Source organism: Schistocerca cancellata, chromosome 8, assembly GCF_023864275.1.
Source record: "Schistocerca cancellata isolate TAMUIC-IGC-003103 chromosome 8, iqSchCanc2.1, whole genome shotgun sequence".
Lineage (NCBI taxonomy): Eukaryota > Metazoa > Arthropoda > Insecta > Orthoptera > Acrididae > Schistocerca > Schistocerca cancellata.
In genome coordinates, this window is record NC_064633.1 from 194,549,319 (window position 1) to 194,571,190 (window position 21,872).

At 44.8% G+C, this 21,872-nt stretch overlaps 1 protein-coding gene across 3 annotated transcripts in view; it reads left to right on the plus strand.

The window, feature by feature from the left end:
• LOC126094631 (glycine receptor subunit alpha-3) overlaps positions 1-21,872 on the plus strand; it is a 611,226-nt gene that overhangs the window by 434,100 nt on the left and 155,254 nt on the right. For all 3 annotated transcript variants that reach the window (XM_049909117.1, XM_049909118.1, XM_049909115.1), the window contains exon 6: positions 2,544-2,699. In XM_049909117.1, the coding sequence (XP_049765074.1) occupies positions 2,544-2,699 (156 nt within the window). The remainder of the gene's footprint in view (positions 1-2,543; positions 2,700-21,872) is intronic.

Genomic DNA, 21,872 nt, shown 5'->3' on the forward strand with positions numbered 1-21,872 from the left:
CCTCTCAGAGAGGTCACAGTTCGTAGTGATAGACGGTAAATCATCGAGTAGAACAGAAGTGATATATGGCGTTCCGCAAGGTAGTGTCATAGGCCCTCTGCTGTTCCTGATTTACATAAATGCTCTAGGTGGTAATCTGAGCAGCCCCCTTAGATTGTTTGCAGATGACGCTGTAATGTACCGTCTAGTAAAATCATCAGACGATCAATTCTAATTACAAAATGATTTAGAGAGAATATCTGTATGATGCGAAAAGTGGAAATTGGCACGTGGTCATCCACATGGGTTCTAAGAGAAATCCGATACATTTTGGGTATACGATAAATCGCACAAATCTAAGGGCTATCAATTCGACTAAATACCTAGGAAATACAATTCTGAGCAACTTGAATTGGAAAGACCACATAGATAATATTGTGGAGAAGGCGAAACAATGACTACGCTTTGTTGGCAGAACACTTAGAAGATGCGACAAACCCACTGAAAAGACAGTCTGCATTACACTTGTTCGTCCTCTGCTGGAGTATTGCTGCGCGGTATGGGTTCCTTACCAGGTAGGGAGAAATGATCATCATAATAAAATAAGAGAAATCAGAGCCCGAACGGAAAGATTTAAGTGTTCCCTTTTTCCCACGTACCATTCCAGAGTGGAATGGTAGAGAAGTAGTGTGAAAATGGTTCGATGAACCCTCTCCAGGCACTTAAGTGTGAATTGCAGAATAACCATGTAGATGTAGATGTAGATGTAGACACACTGGACCTGCGCCTGGAGTTATGGTCTGAAGTGCGATTTCGTATGACAGCAGTAGAACACTCTCACGGTTATCCCAAGACCCTGACTGCAAATTTGTGCGTCAATATCGTGATTCGAACTGTTTTGCTACCATTCATGAACAGCATTTCAGAGGGTGTTTTCCAACAAGATATTGGTCGCCCACATACCACTATTGTATCCCAACACGCTCTACAGAGAGTTGACATGTTCCTTTGGCCTGCTCGATCACCAGATCTGTCTCCAGGCGACCAAGTATGGGACATCATCGAACGGCAAAAATGGTTCAAATAGCTCTGAGCACTATGGGACTTAACTTCTGAGGTCATCAGTCCCCTAGAACTTAGAACTACTTAAACCTAACTAATCTAAGGACATCACACACATCCATGCCCGAGGCAGGATTCGAACCTGCGACCGTAGCGGTTTCGCGGTTCCAGACTGTAGCGCCTAGAACCGCTCGGCCACCACGGCCGGCTCATCGAACAGCAACTCTAGCATCATCCACAACCAGCGTTAACTATCCCTGTATTGACTGAACAAAAGCAACACGCATGGAACTCCATCCCACGGACAGACACCCGACACCTGTACGACACAATGCATATATGTTTGCATGCTTGCGGTCAACATTTTTTCGACTGCACTAATTATTACTGTACCACTGTTTCACATTTGCAATGGCTTATCTCGCGCTTACACTAACCTGTGATCTTGCAACGTTAGTCAGTTAAATACTTTACCCAGACAAACGTATTCTGAAATTTCATTAATCTTGTAAGTGGGCGGCTTCTGTCTTGGCAGCGCTGTGTAGCGCTTTGCATTAGATCTCTGACTGCGCTTTCTTTGTAAGAGACTCTGTGGCTGGTTGGACTCGTTGTTCGAAGTAAATCGCCGGTAGTGTTGGGCAATTGGAAGTTAGTCGCCAGCAGCGATGGAAGTACTGTTGGGCAGTTGGAGGTGAACAGCCAGCAGTGATGGATGTTAAATGCGAGAAGTTAGCATTGATGGAGGGTAGAGGTCTGAAGTGTTGGCGAAGGCTAACGATCTGTACATGTTCGACTTGGAGATTGAATATTATTCATGGTTATATGCCTTTGTACTATATGTCAATGACGATTTATATTCGTGTTAGAACTGGATGACATATTATTAAGATAAAAAATACATTATATGGTTTGCAAGAAAATCTTTCCTTTGCTAACGACGTGCCTATTAGTAGTTAGTGGCTTTAGTAGTTAGAATCTTTTATGTAGCTGGCAGTATTGACGCCCGCTGTATTGCAGTAGTTCGCGTAATGAAGAGTTTTGTGAAGTAGGTGCTTAATGAAATATATAGGTTATTATTAAGATTTCTTTTTAGTCAGCGCCGTTCTTTTGAATTAATTATTTGAAGTCAGGTTGTAATTTTTTTAGCAGTCAGACTGCGTTGCGCTAGAATATTGTGGATCAGTGTTGACATGATGAAAAAAAGTAAAGAGAAAGTAGGCTCAGTACGTTCAGTTTTACTCAGCTGTTTCAGAATCAAATACTGTAGAAGTTTCATCTTCTCAGTCACTCTGCAATTTAAGTACAGACACACTCATTTAAATAAAGAAGTTTCAATCTACATTAATTGGGACTTTTTTCTGTCAGGTGTTTTGAACGATGGTACGTGGTGCTGTGTCAGTGGAATTCTAGAGTACACAATGCTGTTGACACCACTCTTCCGGCATTCCGGCGTGGACCTGGAGTACCCGCTGGAGCTGTTTTGTTACTCGGTGTGTTTTCAGAGATCGCGAAGCTGACGCACGAGTTCTCGTCGGTGACGCTGTTCCGCAACAAGACGGTGCGCTACGCGGCGCGCATGCACGCCATCATCGCCTGCCAGATGGAGTTCCAGCTCTACCCCATGGACATCCAGGTCTGCCCCATGTACATCGAGAGTTGTGAGTACACGCGGGTTGTCTCAGTCTCACCAGCAAAGCCTGCAAAATGCTTTCTGCTGTCATCTGGCGTGGCGGGGCGGGGCGCACGGGGAATACTTGCTGGGAACGTCTCTTAACCCTTTAATTACGGTGCGGCCTCTAGTACGAGGTGCATTCAAGTTCTAAGGCCTCCGATTTTTTTTCCAATTAACTACTCACCCGAAATCGATGAAACTGGCGTTACTTCTCGACGTAATCGCCCTGCAGACGTACACATTTTTCACAACGCTGACGCCATGATTCCATGGCAGCGGCGAAGGCTTCTTTAGGAGTCTGTTTTGACCACTGGAAAATCGCTGAGGCAATAGCAGCACGGCTGGTGAATGTACGGCCACGGAGAGTGTCTTTCATTGTTGGAAAAAGCCAAAAGTCACTAGGAGCCAAGTCAGGTGAGTAGGGAGCATGAGGAATCACTTCAAAGTTGTTATCACGAAGAAACTGTTGCGTAATGCTAGTCGATGTGCGGGTGCGTTGTCTTGGTGAAACAGCACACGCGCAGCCCTTCCCGGACGTTTTTGTTGCAGTGCAGGAAGGAATTTGTTCTTCAAAACATTTTCGTAGGATGCACCTGTTACCGTAGTGCCCTTTGGAACGCAATGGGTAAGGATTACGCCCTCGCTGTCCCAGAACATGGACACAATCATTTTTTCAGCACTGGCGGTTACCCGAAATTTTTTTGGTGGCGGTGAATCTGTGTGCTTCCATTGAGCTGACTGGCGCTTTCTTTCTGGATTGAAAAACGGCATCCACGTCTCATCCATTGTCACAACCGACGAAAAGAAAGTCCCATTCATGCTGTCGTTGCGCGTCAACATTGCTTGGCAACATGCCACACGGACAGCCGTGTGGTCGTCCGTCAGCATTCGTGGCACCCACCTGGATGATACTTTTCGCATTTTCAGGTCGTCATGCAGGATTGTGTGCACAGAACCCACAGAAATGCCAACTCTGGAGGCGATCTGTTCAACAGTCATTCGGCGATCCCCCAAAACAATTCTCTCACACCACGCAAATTCAGAAAACGAATGATTGCACGCTGTTCAAGTAAGGAAAACGTCGCCATTTTAAGTATTTAAAACAGTCCTCATTCTCGCCACTGACGGTAAAATTCTATCTGCTGTACGGTGCTGCCATCTCTGGGACGTATTGACAATGAACGCAGCCTCATTTTAAAACAATGCGCATGTTTCTATCTCTTTCCAGTCCGGAGAAAAAAAATCGGAGGCCTTAGAACTTGAATGCACCTCGTAGCATTCAGCCGCGTGAGCGCGCGCCACTATATGCTCAGACAGCATTGTCAGTAAATGTGAGCACGGAATGCGAAAACTGAGTACTTGTTTCTCGTTCTTTTCGTGGATGTGTGCAGAGAAGCGACATTGTCAAAGTTAGAAATACCTATTGCATTAAATTGCTGTTGTTGTACGTTGTAATTTATAAATCGTTCTGTGTTAAGCCTAGTTTACACGACGACATTGGGTTGCGCCACTCGTTGCATGGAATAACTTGCACGCAAATGGTTTCATATTTGACTGTAGACACGGCGAAACCCGTATATACTTGACTTTAGTCGTTTTGTGCGTTCCTGAGTCGTGTCTGAAGTGAAAGTTTTGACAGTTGCACGTCTCACGACTTGTGATGGAGTTAAAGCTTGATGTGTGGAATCGCTGCATAAGAAAAAAATAAGAAACGTGTTTCGATTCGTGACTCGATGAAGAAAAGACGACAGCTCGGTTGGTAATGGAATACCCACCAAGTTCTTTTAAATTATCTTAGAATGTCACCAGAACTGTTAACGTTTCTTCTAAATAGAATAATGCGGTAAGGAATAAAGATACTCTAATGCATAAAGCACTGTCGCCATAATTGAAATTACATATCACATTGTGTGCATTACAATCGAGAACACTCAGTGTGCTATATGATGCCGTTTTAGTTGGTGATGACGCTTTTTCATTAACACCAATAATCATTAAAAGTAATAATTATTAATATTAACAGCAGTAATTATTCGAAGCAGGCCGCATTAAGAAGAGAACGGTTTGCAAACTGCTCCCTTGAAGATAGATCTGTTCAGTGGCAATATTAGTGGCAATATTTCAAAATTCAAACATATGTGAATGGGGAGCACTGTGCGACGTTTTAAATAGATGAATATTGAATAAAGAATGTTGGTTCTTGATTTGTGTAGCCCTCCCGCCTGTCAACAATATTCCTTAAAAAAAAAGTCGGCCAACTCGCAACTCGAACGATGGGATTTTAGTCTTGTAGACAAGAGCATTTCTACAGATAGAATTTAATTTGCTTCTAACTTTCTTAATTCAGTTGTATATGTGCTCCTAATTCAATAAATTTTGCCCTGCAGCTCAGGTATTGTCAAATTATCTGTGTTCTGATCTCACGTCATGGTATCAGGAGCAGCAATATGTTGCTTACTTTTGTAATCAGCATCACTGAAATGCCACAAACACCTATGCAAAGCATAGATATCCAAAAAGCGAACATTATTCTCCGTTCCCCACTTCATATTTCAGTCTGTCTACAATCTACGAACACACATAACCTCAAAACTCACGCAACTAGTGTCGCCAAAGCTGGAACACGCCGAAAGTGTTTAGTTTCACTAACGAGTTGCGCAAACGCTCGGTGCGCATGCGCAGATGCCGGTAGCGCAGTTGCCTGCAACCTAGTGTCGTCGTGTAAGATAGGCTCTATACACATACGGAAAATAAATTGCTACTCTATCTACATTTCGAAAACAAATAGAATGGTAAAATGATTAATTACTTTTGAGCTTTTCAATAATAAGTTGTCCCTCATCGTTCGGAAATGAATAAGGAAAAGAGTTAGGCATTTATAGGCTTAGGCGAGTTGCAGGGCCTTCTGTAAATTAAAGGTTTAAAACGTTTGTTAGGTGCTATAAATTTCATTGTACGAAAGGCGTTCCAAAAGTAATTGTCGTCATTGTTTCTGAAAGAGAAGATGGAACACCAGGTGACACAGACAAACGCCATATGAATGCACACCCGCTGCTGGATCGACGACGAAAGGGGCATTAGCAGAGGGACGACGCATGCACAGTGCGCCAAAGAACAGAAAGTAGCAGCAAAGCGGCGTGTCCACGTTACGATGGCAGACGGACGTGTACTGACAACGTGGTCACCAGAGGAAGTGCGTGTTGTTATCCGAGATGAATGAGCTCCATCACCCACGAACGCCTACAGAGTATTTATAGTGGAGAGGTCAAGTCCAATAGTTAGTCGCTGGTGTTGCATGTTCAGAGTAGGAAGGTACAGTGTGGAAAACGAAGGTCGAAGTAGGTGTCCCTCCAAATCCACTAATGAAAACAATGTTGCCCGAACAGAGAACGCGGTGTTAATGGACAGGTGTACAACGGTGTCAGATGTGGCATCCTCACTGCGTATTGGCTGTGCTCAGGCCCATCACATGCTCCGTGATGTGTTGGGTTACCGCAAAGTTTCTGCAAGATGGGTGCCGAAAACCCCGGCCAAGGATCACAAGAGTGAAAGAATGGTAATCAGCATCAATCACTTAATGCGCTACGCGCGAGAGAGAAATGAGTTCCTGTTCAAAATCATCACAGGCGACGAAACATACGTGCATCACTTTACCACAGAACCAAACGCTGCCTCAATGACGTGGAAGCATCCCAGGTCACCAGTGAGGAAAACATTCGAAATGTCACCCTCCACAGGAAAGATTACTACCACAGTGTACTGGGATGCGAAAGATGTGATTCTCCTTGATTTCCTCCAGCAAGGGACAATCAATGCAGTATGCTATTGCGACACCCTCACCAGACTCACTTATGCCATTCGATGAAAGAGACCAGGGCTCTTGAGTGTGGGCGTTGGCTCTAGAACGATAACGCAAAACCACACACAACGAGATTCTTAATAGGTCAGATTCGTTGCTTCGGAGGGGAGATATTGGATTACTAGGCCTCAGCCGCCGTCTTGCCCCATCTGACTTTGATCTGGTCCCTTCATTGAAAGCCTCACTGTCAGGACATCACTTCAAAGTCAACGCTGAGGTGGAGCAGCTGTGCAACAATTCCTAGATCGCAGGTCACCAAGTTTTACCAGAGCAGTTCCTTCAAACTAATTGCACGCTACGATAAACGTCTCATGCAATAGAAATAGTGCAAGGCGTATAGCTCATGATACCACTGTGTACTTGCTTTTGGCAATAAAATTTGGAAATTTGTGGTGTTCTGTGGCACCAAACTGCTGAGGTCATCGGTCCCTACTACTGAATCTTACTTAAACTAACTTACGCTAAGGACAGCTCACACGCCCATGCCCAAGGGAGGACTCGACTCTCCGAGGGGGGGGGGGGGGGGGGGAACGCGCGAACCGTGGCAAGGCGCCCAAGACCGCACGGCTACCCCGCGCGGCTTGGCAATAAAGTTTTCGTTTGAAAAACAATGACGAAACTTACTTTCAGAACGTAACTCGTACAGTATCATATAACGCAGTCTTCATTCGATACTGGCATCATCAAGAAGTTTTATTGCTTCAATCACACGAAAATGGTTCAAATGGCTCTGAGCACTATGGGACTCAACTTCTGAGGTCATTAGTCCCCTAGAACTTAGAACTAGTTAAACCTAACTAACCTAAGGACATCACACACATCCACGCCCGAGGCAGGATTCTAACCTGCGACCGTAGCGGTCTCGCGATTCCAGACTGCAGCGCCTAGAACCGCACGGCCACTTCGGCCGGCGCTCAATCACACGACCCATTAACTCTATTATTTCAGCGGATTTTACGATAGAAGATTTTACTTGGAAAGTGACGTTATGTCACATTATGGTATTCCTCCGTAATTTTACGAAACGGATAATAAATTCCGACATTTTGTTCCGATATTAGGTTTGTGCAATAGATGCTCATTTTAAACAAAAGCAAGTTGAAAATATGGAAAAGCAGCTTCTCATACCTTTTCACGGTTAAATTTTAGAATAGGTCCTATCGATACCTGCATAATATTACACATGTTCACTGTCCCCACTAGAAGCTCAGTGCAACGAAGGACAAACTGCGGTTTCTGTATCTGCTTTCGAGTTTTGTGGTTAGCTTTTTTTTGCTATCAGCTGCCTCTTCTGTGCAGCAACTTGTCAGGATGCAGATCTCTCTCTCCCGTCACACTGTTTGGCTGCCAATAAAATACCTGACAACCTCAACATCACTTCTTCTTTCTCCCGTTTCTCTTCCATTTTCTGCGTAACGTATCTATTTCCGCGGACGGATCACATTGGTACCTCTATCCTTTTCTTGAATAATAATCGTTTTTTTTTTAATTTAAGGGGATTTTCGTTTGTATATAATTTATCGAACATGGAAAGATACTCAATAAGGCTCGCATAGTTGAGCAACAACGACTGTTATTTACGCAGTCAGTTTCTTCCAGGAGACAAGTTGCTGACGGCAAAATATGTTACACTCAAAATTAAATAGAATAAATCCGCTGACATTGCTTTTTCAAAGCTGCTTGTTTTCAGTAAACAATCTGTAGCGCAACATTCGCGTAATGACAACTCCCTTACGCGGGGCATCAAGAAATGCATAATCCGAGAAACAGTACAAACCATCACAGGGCGATCTTCGCAAGAAGTCATGAAGTAAAATAACACAACGCTTGCCGTTCAGGTAGAAGACAAACTTGTTGTCTTATTCTGTTACAAATTCTAACAATTACATAAATAGCTGAAAGAATTGCAAGACTGTGATCCGGATATTCAAGTCACGTAGTTCCCGCATTCTTCTCGGTAAAAGACCCACTCTAAAATGAAAACTGTTTTGTGACCAATACGACCTAATACAAGGACCCAAGGTTTTTGCATAGATCACTGCCTCTTTCATTTGTGTTCAGAGATTACGCGCCTTGCCGTTTCATATGTAAATACCATTCAGATGGTGTGGTTCTTCCTTCCATTCAAAAATCTACTAACACCCTCTCAGTCCCTTTTAGTGCATCGAGCAAATCATGCTTCGACTTTCGGTGTAGTTTTTAAATGCTTGAAAACTGTACATTTACGGGTATGGTCAAACATATGCACCCACGCTGGATACCGCACATACGCTAACTCATCAGCATCATCACATTCACCAACGCAAGGATTAAACCATCTTCGATTATTCCGACATTTAATTTTTTTGTCCTGTCTACATTTTCTTCCTTGTTTTGGATTTCACTCCGACAATGACAATGACAGAACGTGAAGAGATAATTTCTTATCTGCGCGTCTCCCCAAATATAAAAGTGTGGCTGAAAGTAGAGCTGATACTATGCAGAGTTTTTACGGACTGAAGCTATGTTTGGCACCTGATCTAACGAATCTCGCGGCGAAAACATGCAATCATTGGCAATATGACAATACTCGTTCTTAAAGGGTTAAGTAACCAATCGGAAACTATGATCGTGCCAGGTAGAAAAAAATCAAATACAACTATAAAAATTAGTAAATATATCATGCCAGAGAACAGTAAACGACAAAACCTGTTAAGGTACCGTCCTGATGTAATCGCCTGATCATCATCTCTGTTTTCAATATGCAGTTTTTTAATGGTGGCAGCAAATTTTTTTGCTAGCAAATTAAGTATTTCATAGCCCTTATTAAACACATATGATGCCGAAAATGTCATTTAAACAGCATTATACATAATGAGATTTTTCACTCTGCAGCGGAGTGTGCGTTGATACGAAACTTCCTGGCAGATTAAAACTGTATGACGAACCGAGACTCGAACTCGGAACCTTTGCCTTTCGCGGGCAAGTGATCTACCAACTGAGCTACCCAAGCACGACTCATGACCCGTCCTCACAGCTTTACTTCTGCCAGTACTCGTCTCCTACCTTCCAGACTTCACAGATGCTCTTCTGCGAACCTTGCAGAACTAGCACCCCAGGAAGAAAGGATATTGCGGAGACATGGCTTAGCCGCAGCCTGGGTGATGTTTCCAGAATGAGATTTTCATCTGCAGCGGAGTGTGCGCTGATATGAAACTTCCTGGCAGATTAAAACTGTATGCCGGACCAAGACTCGAACTCGGGACCTTTGCCTTCCACGGGCACGTGCTCTACGAACTGAGCTACCCAAGCACGACTGACGACCCGTCCTCACAGTTTTAATCTGCCAGGAAGTTTCATATCCGGCCGTTGTGGCCGAGCGGTTCTAGGCGCTTCAGTCCGGAACCGCGCTGCTGCTACTGTCGCAGGGTCGAATCCTGCCTAGGGCATGGATGTGTGTGATGTCCTTAGGTTAGTTAGGTTTAAGTAGTTCTAAGTGTAGGGGACTGATGACCTCAGATGTTAAGTCCCATAGTGCTTAGAGCCATTTGAACCATTTGAAGTTTCATATCAGCGCACACTCCACTGCAGAGTGAAAAATCTCATTCTGGAAACATGCCCCAGGCTGTGGCTAAGCCATGTCTTCGCAATATCCTTTCTTCCAGGGGTGCTTGCTCTGCAAGGTTCGCAGAAGAGCTTCTGTGAAGTCTGGAAGGTAGGAGACGAGGTACTGGCAGAATTGTAGCTGTGAGGACGGGTCATGAGTCGTGCTTGGTTAGCTCAGTTGGTAGAGCACTTGCCTACGACAGGCAACGGTCCCGATTTCAAGTCTCGGTCCGGCATACAGTTTTAATCTGCCATGAAGTTTCAGCATTATACATATTTATTACAACATTCTGGTCATTTCCAGGTAGGTAACTGACTACGAGAGGCGTTCTATAAGTAATGCAACACTTTTTTTCTGTAAACAGGTTGGTTTCATTCAAGAGTACGTTGCACCATATTGTTCCCCCCATTTTTCAACACATTCTCCAACGGCAGTATGCCACCTTACTAGGATGGGCTGAATGCCCGCGTGGTACCACGCTACTGGTCGATGTGGAAACCAACGTCTTGCTGCATCAATAACCTTCTCATCATCGACTTACTGTTTCCTGTCAAGTGCATCCTTCATGGAGCCAAAGAGATGGAAGTCAGAAGGTGCCAGATCCGGCCTATAAGAAGAATGTGGGAGAACAGTCCAATGAAGTTTTGTGCGGTCTTCTCGTGTGCACAGACCTGTGTAAGTGAAGGTGCCAGATCCGGCCTATAACAAGGATGTGGGAGGACAGTCCAATGAAGTTTTGTGCGCTCGTCTCGTGTGCACAGACTTGTGTAAGTGAAGGTGCCAGATCCGGCCTATAAGAAGGATGTGGGAGGACAGTCTAATGAAGTTTTGTGCGCTCTTCTCGTGTGCGCAGACTTGTGTAATGCCTTGCGTTGTCATGGAGAAGGATAAGTTGGTTTGTATTTTTGTTTCGAAGAACTCTCTGAAGTTGTTTCTTCAATTTTCTGAGGGTTGCACAATACACTTTGGAGTTGATCGTTACACCCTGAGGGAGGACGAGTGTGTCAGTACCACCAACAGAGACGTAGAGTTGTGCAGCGAGGTGATTGACTGCGATCCGTCGATCATGTCGAATGAGAGTGTCCGCACGTTCCAGCATCGCAGGAGTCACAGCTGTGTGCGGTCGGCGGGCACGCGGGAGATCGGACCGGTTTGCGCAACCTGTTTGCGATGATGACACCTCGCCCAACGACACGCCGTGCTTTTGTTCAGTGCCAGGTCTCTGTAGACATTCTGCAAAGGCCTATGAACATCTGCGATGCTCAATGACAGCTCTTTGCTTGGAACGTACTGCCACTACAGATGCCATTTTGAAGGCTACAGATAGCGTCACCACATATTGGAACTGCATGAAGCTATCGAGGCTAAGCGGGAACAGATTCCACATTTTTTCAACGTAACTGGCAGAGAAATAAATGTGCTGCATTACTTACTGAACGCACCTCGTAAAGGGTACGGCGGAACCGACTAAGCGGTTTCTATCGATTACTGCTGGGGCTGTGGTGGAGATAGGCAGCTGCACGTGGTCTGCCTTTGTTCAATCGTTGACCCCATTTCAGTGGTCTGGACCGGTGCACATTGTGGTTTTGCCTTTCGCGCTTAATACACTACTGGCCATTAAAATTGTTACGCCAAGAAGAAATGCAGATGATAAACGGGTATACATTGGACAAATATATTATACTAAAACTGACATGTGATTACATTTTCACGCAATTTGGGTGCATAGATCCTGAGAAATCAGTACCCAGACAACCACCTCTGGCCGTAATAACGGCCTTGATACGCCTGGGCATTGAGTCAAACAGAGCTTGGATGACGTGTACAGGTACAACTGCCCATGCAGCTTCAACACGATACCACAGTTCATCAAGAGTAGTGACTGGCGTATTGTGACAAGCCAGTTGTTCGCCCACCATTGACCACACGTTATCAGTTGGTGAGAGATCTGGAGAATGTGCTGGCCAGGGCAGCAGTCGAACATTTTCTGTATCCAGAAAGGCCCGTACAGAACCTGCAACATGCGGTCGTGCATTATCCTGCTGAAATGTAGGGTTTTGCAGGGATCGAATGAAGGGTAGAGCCACGGGTCGTAACACATCTGAAACGTAACGTCCACTGTTCAAAGCGCCGTCAATGCGAACAAGAGGTGACCGAGGCGTGTAACCAATGGCACCCCATACCATCGCGCTCTGTGATACGCCAGTATGGCGATGACGAATATAGGCTTCCAATGTGCGTTCACCGCGATATCGCCAAACACGGATGCGACCATCATAATGCTGCAAACATAACCTGGATTCATCCGAAAATATGACTTTTTGTCATTCGTGCACCCAGGTTCGTCGTTGAGTACACCATCGCAGGCCCTCCTATCTGTGATGCAGCGTCAAGGGTAACCGCAGCCATGGTCTCCGAGTTGATAGTCCATGCTGCTGCAAACGTCGTCGAACTGTTCGTTCAGACGGTTGTTGTCTTGCAAACGTCCCCATCTGTTGACTCAGGGATCGAGACGTGGCTGCACGATCCGTTACAGCCATGCGAATAAGATGTCTGTCATCTCGACTGCTAGTGATACGAGGCCATTGGGATCCAGCACGGCGTTCCGTATTACCCTCCTGAACCCACCGATTCCATATTGTGCTAACAGTCATTGGATCTCGACCAACGCGAGTAGCAATGTCGCGTTACGATAAACCGCAATCGCGATAGGCTACAATCCGATCTTTATCAAAGTCGGAAACGTGATGGTACGCATTTCTCCTCCTTACATGAGGCATCACAACAACGTTTCACCGGGCAACGCCGGTCACCTGCTGTTTGTGTATGAGAAATCGGTTGGAAACTTTCCTCATGTCAGCACGTTGTAGGTGTCGCCACCGGCGCCAAACTTGTGTGAATGGTCTAAAAAGTTAATCATTTGCATATCGCAGCATCTTCTTCCTACCGGTTAAATTTCACGTCTGTAGCACGTCATCTTCGTGGTGTAGCAATTGTAATGGCCAGTAGTGTATGAAAACAGAAGATATGTGATCGCTACACAACGAGATTTTCGGCGACAGTTCAGCATTCCACCCAACAATGGCGTTCCTAATGCAAACAAAATTCGGTCCTGGGTTCGGCAATTGGAGGAAACTGGTAACACACTAAGATTAGATACACATGGCCGACGCAGATCCATCAGAACCCCAGAGTGAGATCAGCAGCTCAACAATCGCCGCAACGTTCTGCTCGACGACATGCTGTTGCATTGGGGATTTCAGACTGAAGTTTGAGAAGGATTCTCTCATGCGATTTGAAGCTCCATCCTTTCAAAATAATAATTGCTCAAGCCCAGCAGACTACGCCAACCGTCAAAATCTGTGTGAGCAAGTGCTTGCTCAGATCCCTCCAATACTGCTTTCTGGAGTAGTGACGAGGCACATTTTCAACTTAGTGGGTGCGTGAATAAGAAAAACTTCCACTACTGGGCTGAAAATAATCCCCGAATTACTCATGAAAGATCGCAACATTCTCCTATAGTGACAGTGTGGTGCGCCATATCACAGTTTTGCGTGGTAGGGCCTTAAGTTTTTGAGGAGGAAGGAGTGACCGTGACAGTGAATTCCACACGTTATGTTTCAATGTTGCATAATTTTCTGAAAGCCAGAATGGACGGGATTGTTGAAGAACATGGGCTGGGGGACATGTAGTTCCAACTGGATGGAGCTACTGCTCATATATCTGGAATTTCACTTGATGTTTTGAGAGAAATGTTTCCGGGACGCCTCGCCTCTTTGAGGGGTGAGGTCGCGTGGTCTGTGCGGGCACCAGATTTGAGCATTTGTGACTGCTTTCTTTGGGGATATCTGAAGAAAAGGTTTTAAAAAGCCTCCCTCACACCCTACCAGAGTTAAAAGAGCGGATTATTGACAAAGTGAATGCCATACCCCGCGATATGTGTGCAAGAGCTGCACGAAACTTGAAGATCGTCTACAACAATATATTGATGCTAACGGCCGCCATCTTGAGGACATTATTTTCAAAACTAAATGAATGTAAAGTGGTATATTGTATTAATTTAGAAAATAGGACCATTTTTTCTCTATACACCCCGATTTGCTTTTTATTGCTCCTTAAAACTGCTTAGTCGCTTCTGCCGCACCCTGTATTTTTTTCTACCATAAAATTAATGTATGTTATAGGAGTATATGTCGAGGATAATACAAAACAGAAATCTGCATTTGAAAACGTTACGACACACTGTCGCACTTGTCTACTTCGTACTGTCAAAAAATATTATTGATGTGCATTTTCTCGAAGCTGAATTCATAAAACGCTAGTAAATGTCATTGTATTGTATATGTTTCTTTGTGAATACCTCTGCTATTCTCGCAGACCAATGGATTTAGTTGCAGTACACTGGCAGGACAAATGTCACGCAATAGGCACTGTGAATGCTGCAGCAAATATATGGTCCATTGAATAGTTTGTGGATATGCAGACCCGCTGACGTTTCTTGTACAGAACGTAGGGAAACAATGTTGTTCATGAGAGATAGATAAAGTGAGTATTCGATAACACTTGCAATATAGGTTGGACATTTTATTTCGAAAATTGTGCAGTCGTTCACAGTTGCTCGATTGACGCTTCCACGTGTATTCTGCCAATATTTACGTGAATACCCAGATTGAAACTACATTGTTCGTTATGCTGCACTAATGTCTTATGTCGGTCGGCAACCACAGCTGAAATATTTGCCTTCGGCGGACATCATACACTTAGAGAGATTCTAACATACCAAACCTTCGGCCTGTTAATTCCAGTATGAGCGTTATTCGATAAGTGTAGTACGTTTCTAGGAGAACATTTTTGTTGCCCTTCATGATTGATAAGCTTGCTTATTCCAAGGAACGTATAAGCAATTTCGACAATCTGTAGCCTAGATTTCATTATTGACAACCCTCTGAATTGGTCAGTGTGCCGACTGCGACTGAAAATGGAGAAAACAGAGTTTCGTGTTGTCATTAAACATTTTTATTTGAAGGGTTGGAGTACAACACAATTCAAAACAGGATTGGATGAAGTTTACGTGGACTTTGCACCATCATTGAAGACCATCATTGCTTTTGGATTAATGAATTTAAAAGTGATTGGGCAAACATCTAACATAAGCGCACTCTGGCCGTCCAATTGAAGTCACCACAAAGGAAACCATCCACAAAATCCATGATGTGTTAATGCAAGAGCGCCAAATAAAAATTCGTGTGATTGCTGAAACTGTAGGCATCTCAATTGAGAGAATGCACAATATTCTGCACAGAGAGTTGGTTATGAAAAATCTGTGTGCGAAGCAGGTGCTGCGATTCCTCACAGTCGATGAAAAACACATCCGGCACAATGTTCCAACACGATCTCTGGCGATGTTTAATCGCAATCCACAAGACTTTTTGCGCAGATTTGTGACTGTTGATGAAACCTGGATGTTGATCATTACACACCAGATTGAAAATTGCAAACAATTGACAAGCATTGGTGCAAATGCACCGAAGAAGTCCATGACCATTTTGTCAACTGGTAAGGTGATGGCCACTGTTTTTTGGGATTGCCAAGGTGTAATCCTCATAGATTACTTGGAAAAATGATAGAACCATATGCTTCATTACTGAAACATTGGCTGAAGAAGGATCAAGGTTGGCATGCAAAAAAGTGTTCTTTCACCAGGATAATGCACCATTTCACACATCAGTCATACCAATGGCGAAAGAGCATGAAAAGGGCTTTCAATCAGTTCCTCATTCACCCTATTCACCAGACTTAGCGCCAAGTGACTTCTTCCTATTCCCTAAAGTGAAACTTTGACTTGCTGGGAAGAAATTTTCATCAAATGAGGAAGTGATAGCTGCAGTCAACGAGTATTTTTCAGAGTTGGACATAACCTATTTTTCCGCTGCGATGAAAATGTTAGAGGAGCGCTGGACCAGGTGTATATCCCTCAAAGGAGGCTATGTCGAGAAGTAAGGTGACTTGTTTGCAAAACCAGACTTATCAAACCACCCTCATACAACAGTAATTCCGTGAGGCCCAAAGGCCTGGCGGAAGTATGTCAATTGGACATCGCTTCGGCGTTTCGTGTCCATATGCTCCAGTAAACATACTGGGGAAGGAGACCTACAGTTAAGCGACGTGGAGTCCGAATCACATGTCATTCCTGGCGAATACTGACATTGTTGAGTGAAGACCGCATTAAACGCAAACTGAAATATTTTATCGTCCAACAGACATTCGATCCCGCGACGTTTTGTGTTTCCAGGCGCGCACTTTACCGCTAAACAGCCAGACCCGACGATTCCAGTACGAAACTTTCACCTTAAGTAAAATGTGAAACTCAGTTTTCTCAAAAATGGTTCAAATGGCTCTAAGCACTATGGGACTTAACATCTGAGGTCATCAGTTCCCTAGACTTAGAACTACTTAAACCTAACTAACCTAAGGACATCACACACATCCATGATCGTGGCAGGACTCGAACCTGCGACCGTAGCAGCCACGTGGTTCCGGACTGAAGCGCCTAGAACTGCTTGACCACAGTGGCCGGCCTCAATTTACTATGTACGTCCATGAGGTCCAGAGGAAAGCAGACAATGAAGCCCAATTTAATGCAGTGTTCAATGATTTCAGGTGGCATTTGGTATACACTTCCTGCCAAGGAAGTAAAGCGTCCTGGAAACACTGTCCGATGTCAATATAGCTTCGTATACATACACACCATCAGTGGGTATGTGAATGATTAGAGTTGCAATTCTCTGCAACAGGTAGAGTGGCCACCAGAGTCTGTTAGTCTTTAGTATTGTTACCAAGCGCGAACAGCATGACTGTGAAGGACATGGAGATACCGCGTCATCGTGTGAGACATAGTTCTCAGCAAGACATTTGATGGCCACTCGTAGTGGTCTCCATTTGACTGGATGATCGAATCATACAATATCCATTCTGGAGTGTTCAGAAGTGCCAGTGGCAAGGTGTTCGACTGCAGGGAATCGTGAGGGCAGGCATTCTCATCGTCAAGATTTCGGTGGACCACTTCTGACCACCACAAGATATGATCGTCGTATTGTCCACCTAGCACATCGCAACCTCTTTACATCTGCGCCTACCTTCCCAGAATAGTTGATGGGCTCCCTGCAACATTATTTGGCGTCTGTACCAGTCGGGGACTAGCAGCAGACAAACTAGGGAATTACCATCACATGTGTAGGCTGCCGTTGACACTACAACACAAATGGCTGCGTCTGGAGTGGTGTACGACCGCTGTCGCATTGTGCCCAGAGACAAATCAGGATTCTACACTCTCGCAGATGATCAATGTCGGCATGGTGGTGACCCGGGGAGATCATATCACTCCAGTGTTTTGGAGAGGCATAGAGGTGTTAATCCTGGCTTTACAGTGTAGGGGGCCATCAGTTATGGCTTCAGTTCATGGCTGTTACTGATTGAGGGAACTCACAGCGGTTCAGCATGGACATCCTGAGTTGGGAAATGGCACGTGTGTCTATGACCTGCCCGCGTGAGCTACTCCTGCAGACAGCTAGATCCCTAGGTCTGTCTCCAACAGATCATGTGTGGGACCAACTTGCATGCAGAAACCATCTCAGTGGCAGCATACAGGATATCAAGAACCAGTGAAAACAGTTGAGGACCAGCTTGGCTCAGGAGAGGATACAACGACTCTGATACCTTTCCAACTGAATCAACGTATGCATCCAGACCAGAGGGGTGCATCGTCAAGGATGTCAGCGCATGTGTTCTTTGTCAGTGTGATAAATATACTCCATCCCTAAATAAATTGTTCCAAAATAAATAACGTATACTCCTTCCTTACTCTCTCCAGCAGCCCAGCGCAGGCTGAGTCATTTTCGCGCCATTTTCACCCTCCAGACCACAATCTTGGATTACATCACAGGAGGGATGACAGCACCCTATGGTGGCAGTACTGTGTACTAGGTCAGGTGGACTCTAGATCTCGTAGTGGAGATACTGCCTGCACATTAAAGACTTATGTCCAGGCAGAGTGGGTACCAACTGAGTAACAAATCCAATAGACACATTTCAACCCTTTTGAAGCCGTCCAGGTTGGACGTTGGTGAAGTGGAAATGTGAAGGAACAAAAACAGCTAAACCAAGACCAGGCACACCTCAGGTACTGATGGACAGGTACTGTCGAGCATTGCGGAAGGTGGTTGTTAAAATTTGTCGAATCAGTAGTGAGTTCCAAAGTGGTACAAGCAGTCCAGGTAGCACAATGACTGTGCTTTGGGGAATTAAAAAAACTGGATACAACAGTCGAGCAGCTCCTCATGAGCAACACATTTCTGTAGTCAACACTATGTGATGCTTGAGACGGCGTTCAGACCGATGCGATTGGGCAGTGCATGATTTGGGGTGAGAATCAAGCTACACCCTGTGGTAATCCAATGGAAGGGTTTGAGTTTGGCGAATGCCTGGAGAACATTATCTGCTATCATTTGTAGCGCCAACAGTGAAGCACGGAGGAGGCAAAATGAAATGTCATGTGGCGAGAGACTACCGGCAGGTAGGCCTGATCGCCTGGTGCCAGTCTTTTGAGGTGACGCCAGTTCGGGGACTTGCGCGTCGATGAGGATGAAATGATGATGATGAAGACGACAGAAACAACCAGTCCTTGAGCTGACAAAATTTCCAACCCAGCAGGGAATCGAACCCGGGCCCCCGGCATGACGAGCCAGTGTGCTGTCCACTGAGCTATAGTGGCGGACACGGGGGTGGTTGTTATGGAGGTGTTTTTAGTGGTTAGGGTGCGGTTCCATTATTGCGCCAAAGAAAACACTAAATGTGGACAGGTATGGACACATTTCACATCATTGTCTACTGCACATAGCATAGAAACAATTCGGAGACAATGACCGTTTCTATAAGCATGAATGTAGCTTACAATAAAGAAGCTTCTGTGAGGCAATGATTTATGAACAATAAAATTCCTAAAATGGACTGGCCTGCTCATATTACCGATCTGCATCCAGTGGAACACCTTTGGGATAAGCTAAAATTTCGACTTTGCTCCGTACTCCAGTGTTCAAGCCACTACCTTATCCGGCCTCAGCTCCTGAGGAATTATAGGCTACTGTTCCTACTCAGACATTCAGACACCTGACTGTAAGCGTCCTCAGCGAGGTTGAAGCCGCCGTAAAGGCGAAAAGTGGACGCATGTCATGTTAATGTCCACTAATAAGTGTCCGGATAATTCGATCAGATAGTGGATGTACCCTGAGGATAATGCAACAGAAATGCATACTACATTTTTTGAGGCAACAGGGAGGACTGTGTCGATCCAGACAGTATGCAACTGTGTCCAGATGATCTATTTGACCACTAGAAATGAATGGTGCGCAAAGTAAGTGAGTAAGCGAACACACGGAGTGGACTTAGAGCGGTAACATTTCGTCGATCTGAGCAATCGTAGGCATCTATAGCAGATGAGAATCTACGGAAGGTGGTTGAAGGACGTTGACACAACGAGTAGGCGACAAGGTCATCAAAGAACGTGGAGATCGAAGTCTTATACACATTCTAAACCAGGACAGGTGGAGATTTGTGGCAGATATGACGGTAGGGCACAATGCTGGTGCAAGTACAAGTGTTCGGGAGCACACAGTTGACTGCACATTGGCAACCATGAGATCCATATCAGATGACCTCGACACATTCTCATGTTGACCCAACGACTCGTCAAATACGATTGCTTTGAGCATGGCACCATCAATACTGGATCATGTACCAATCTAAATACGTCACCTGTCCTAATGAATCACATTCCTCGTCACACCAGGTCGATGGTCGCGTCAGGATATACTGTCATGCTGGCGAACGGTTGCCTAAAATGCACCATGCTGGTGGGGGGCCATATAATGCTATGGGGGCCATTCACCTGGGCTTCCATGAAACCAGTGGGAGTAATCGACGATACCATGACAGCTGAGGACTATGTGGGCGTTATTGCAGGCCATCTGTATCCATTCAAGCTTGGTGTCTTCCCTGATGGCGACTGCATCTTCCAGCAGGATAACTGCCCGTGTCACAAGGCCAGACTTGTGCTACAGCGGTTTGCGGAGCACGGTAGTGAACTCTCACTGACTTCTTGGCCACCAGATTCGCCTGATCTGAAGCCTATGGAACAAATCTGAGATGTCACAGCCACAGGAATTGTGCAACCTGTGGATAGCGCCTGGTGCCACATTGAAATCTGGTTTTGCAGGACAGAGCAGATCGGGTTGTGGAAAGGGCCAAGGCCAATTACTGTTAGTTATACAGGAACACACACAACTTCATTGCTCAAACCAATTTCTCCTTAAAATAACAAGATCAATTCACGGCTGATGGCCCAAGTAACTTCTCCAGTATAAGTTTTAATGATTGCTTTTAAAACACCAGGATTTAAAGTAACAGCTGAAGGCCTTACTTAAATAAAATTACAATATCTCCTTGGCTAAAGACCGAAATAATATTTCAGATCAGCTAAGGAATTCATTAAAAGCCAAGCATTTACAAATTCCAGCTAAAGGCCATATTAAGGAAAATTCAAGTTAATTCTTCGGCTGAAAGCCCAATTAAAAAAAATTTCTTTAAATAATAAAAGAGAGACTTTAAGGATAAGCTTTTACCCAGTACAACAGAAAAACACCTTAAGAAAACTTGAAGTATCTTATCAGCTCAAGCCCCAAACAATTACTCAAGAATAAATAAATAAAACCATAAGATAAAAATTTACAGAACACAGCTGAAGGCTGTTTCAAGAATTAGAAAAAAACCTTACAGACAAGGATTTACATATTAAAGCCACATATTCTGAAACAAACTCGGCTGAAGGCCTAAATAAAGGGCAACAAGAATTTTAAATGAAACACGGCTGGAGGCCTAATCTTAAAGTTGTTATGAAGTTCGGCTGAAGGTTATATACTAAACATAAAACAAACAATATTAATACACGGCTGAAGGCCTGGCAAAGTACCTGCGACCAAATAAAATGACAGTCACAAACAACAAACAGTGGCGCTCAGAAGTGTTCCAAGGGTTGGCCAGGGGAGGAAACTCCAATCACACTTTAGGTGAGACAGACAGCTAAGCGTAACACTAAACAATTAGGTTGCATCACGACGTACAGACGGCTGACGAACCAACCAACCACCTAATCGATTTCGTTCCACCCGACCAACAGCATGACAACCAAAGTACCAGCTAAGACGAAGATCGCAGCAGGATTATGTCTTAATAATTGGCGTATAAAACACAGTCAAGGCACAATAAACACTCAAAGAGAAGAGGAGAACAACACCAAGCTGTCGAACTACATGCCGTGCCGGACAGCATAAACACGGGGAGGAAAACACACTGCAACCAAAGTACGCTAACGACCAGGGCAGGCAACCGGAACGTCAATGGCCACAAGGAAGAAGATACCGCTGGTGCACTCAACTAATAAATTATAATCATTTCGAAGGTTAAACACCATACAGGGAGACGGCTGCAAAATTTTACCTACTCCAACACACCATCATGTTGCTGATTGCGTGGACAGCCCAGGATGCAACAACTAGCAATCAATGAAGAGATGTCACAACAGTTGAGCTTTGATGACAGGTTGACCGATAACTCAACTCCAGTGTGCAGTTGTGGTGGGCGACGAACTTAGCAGTTCTCGC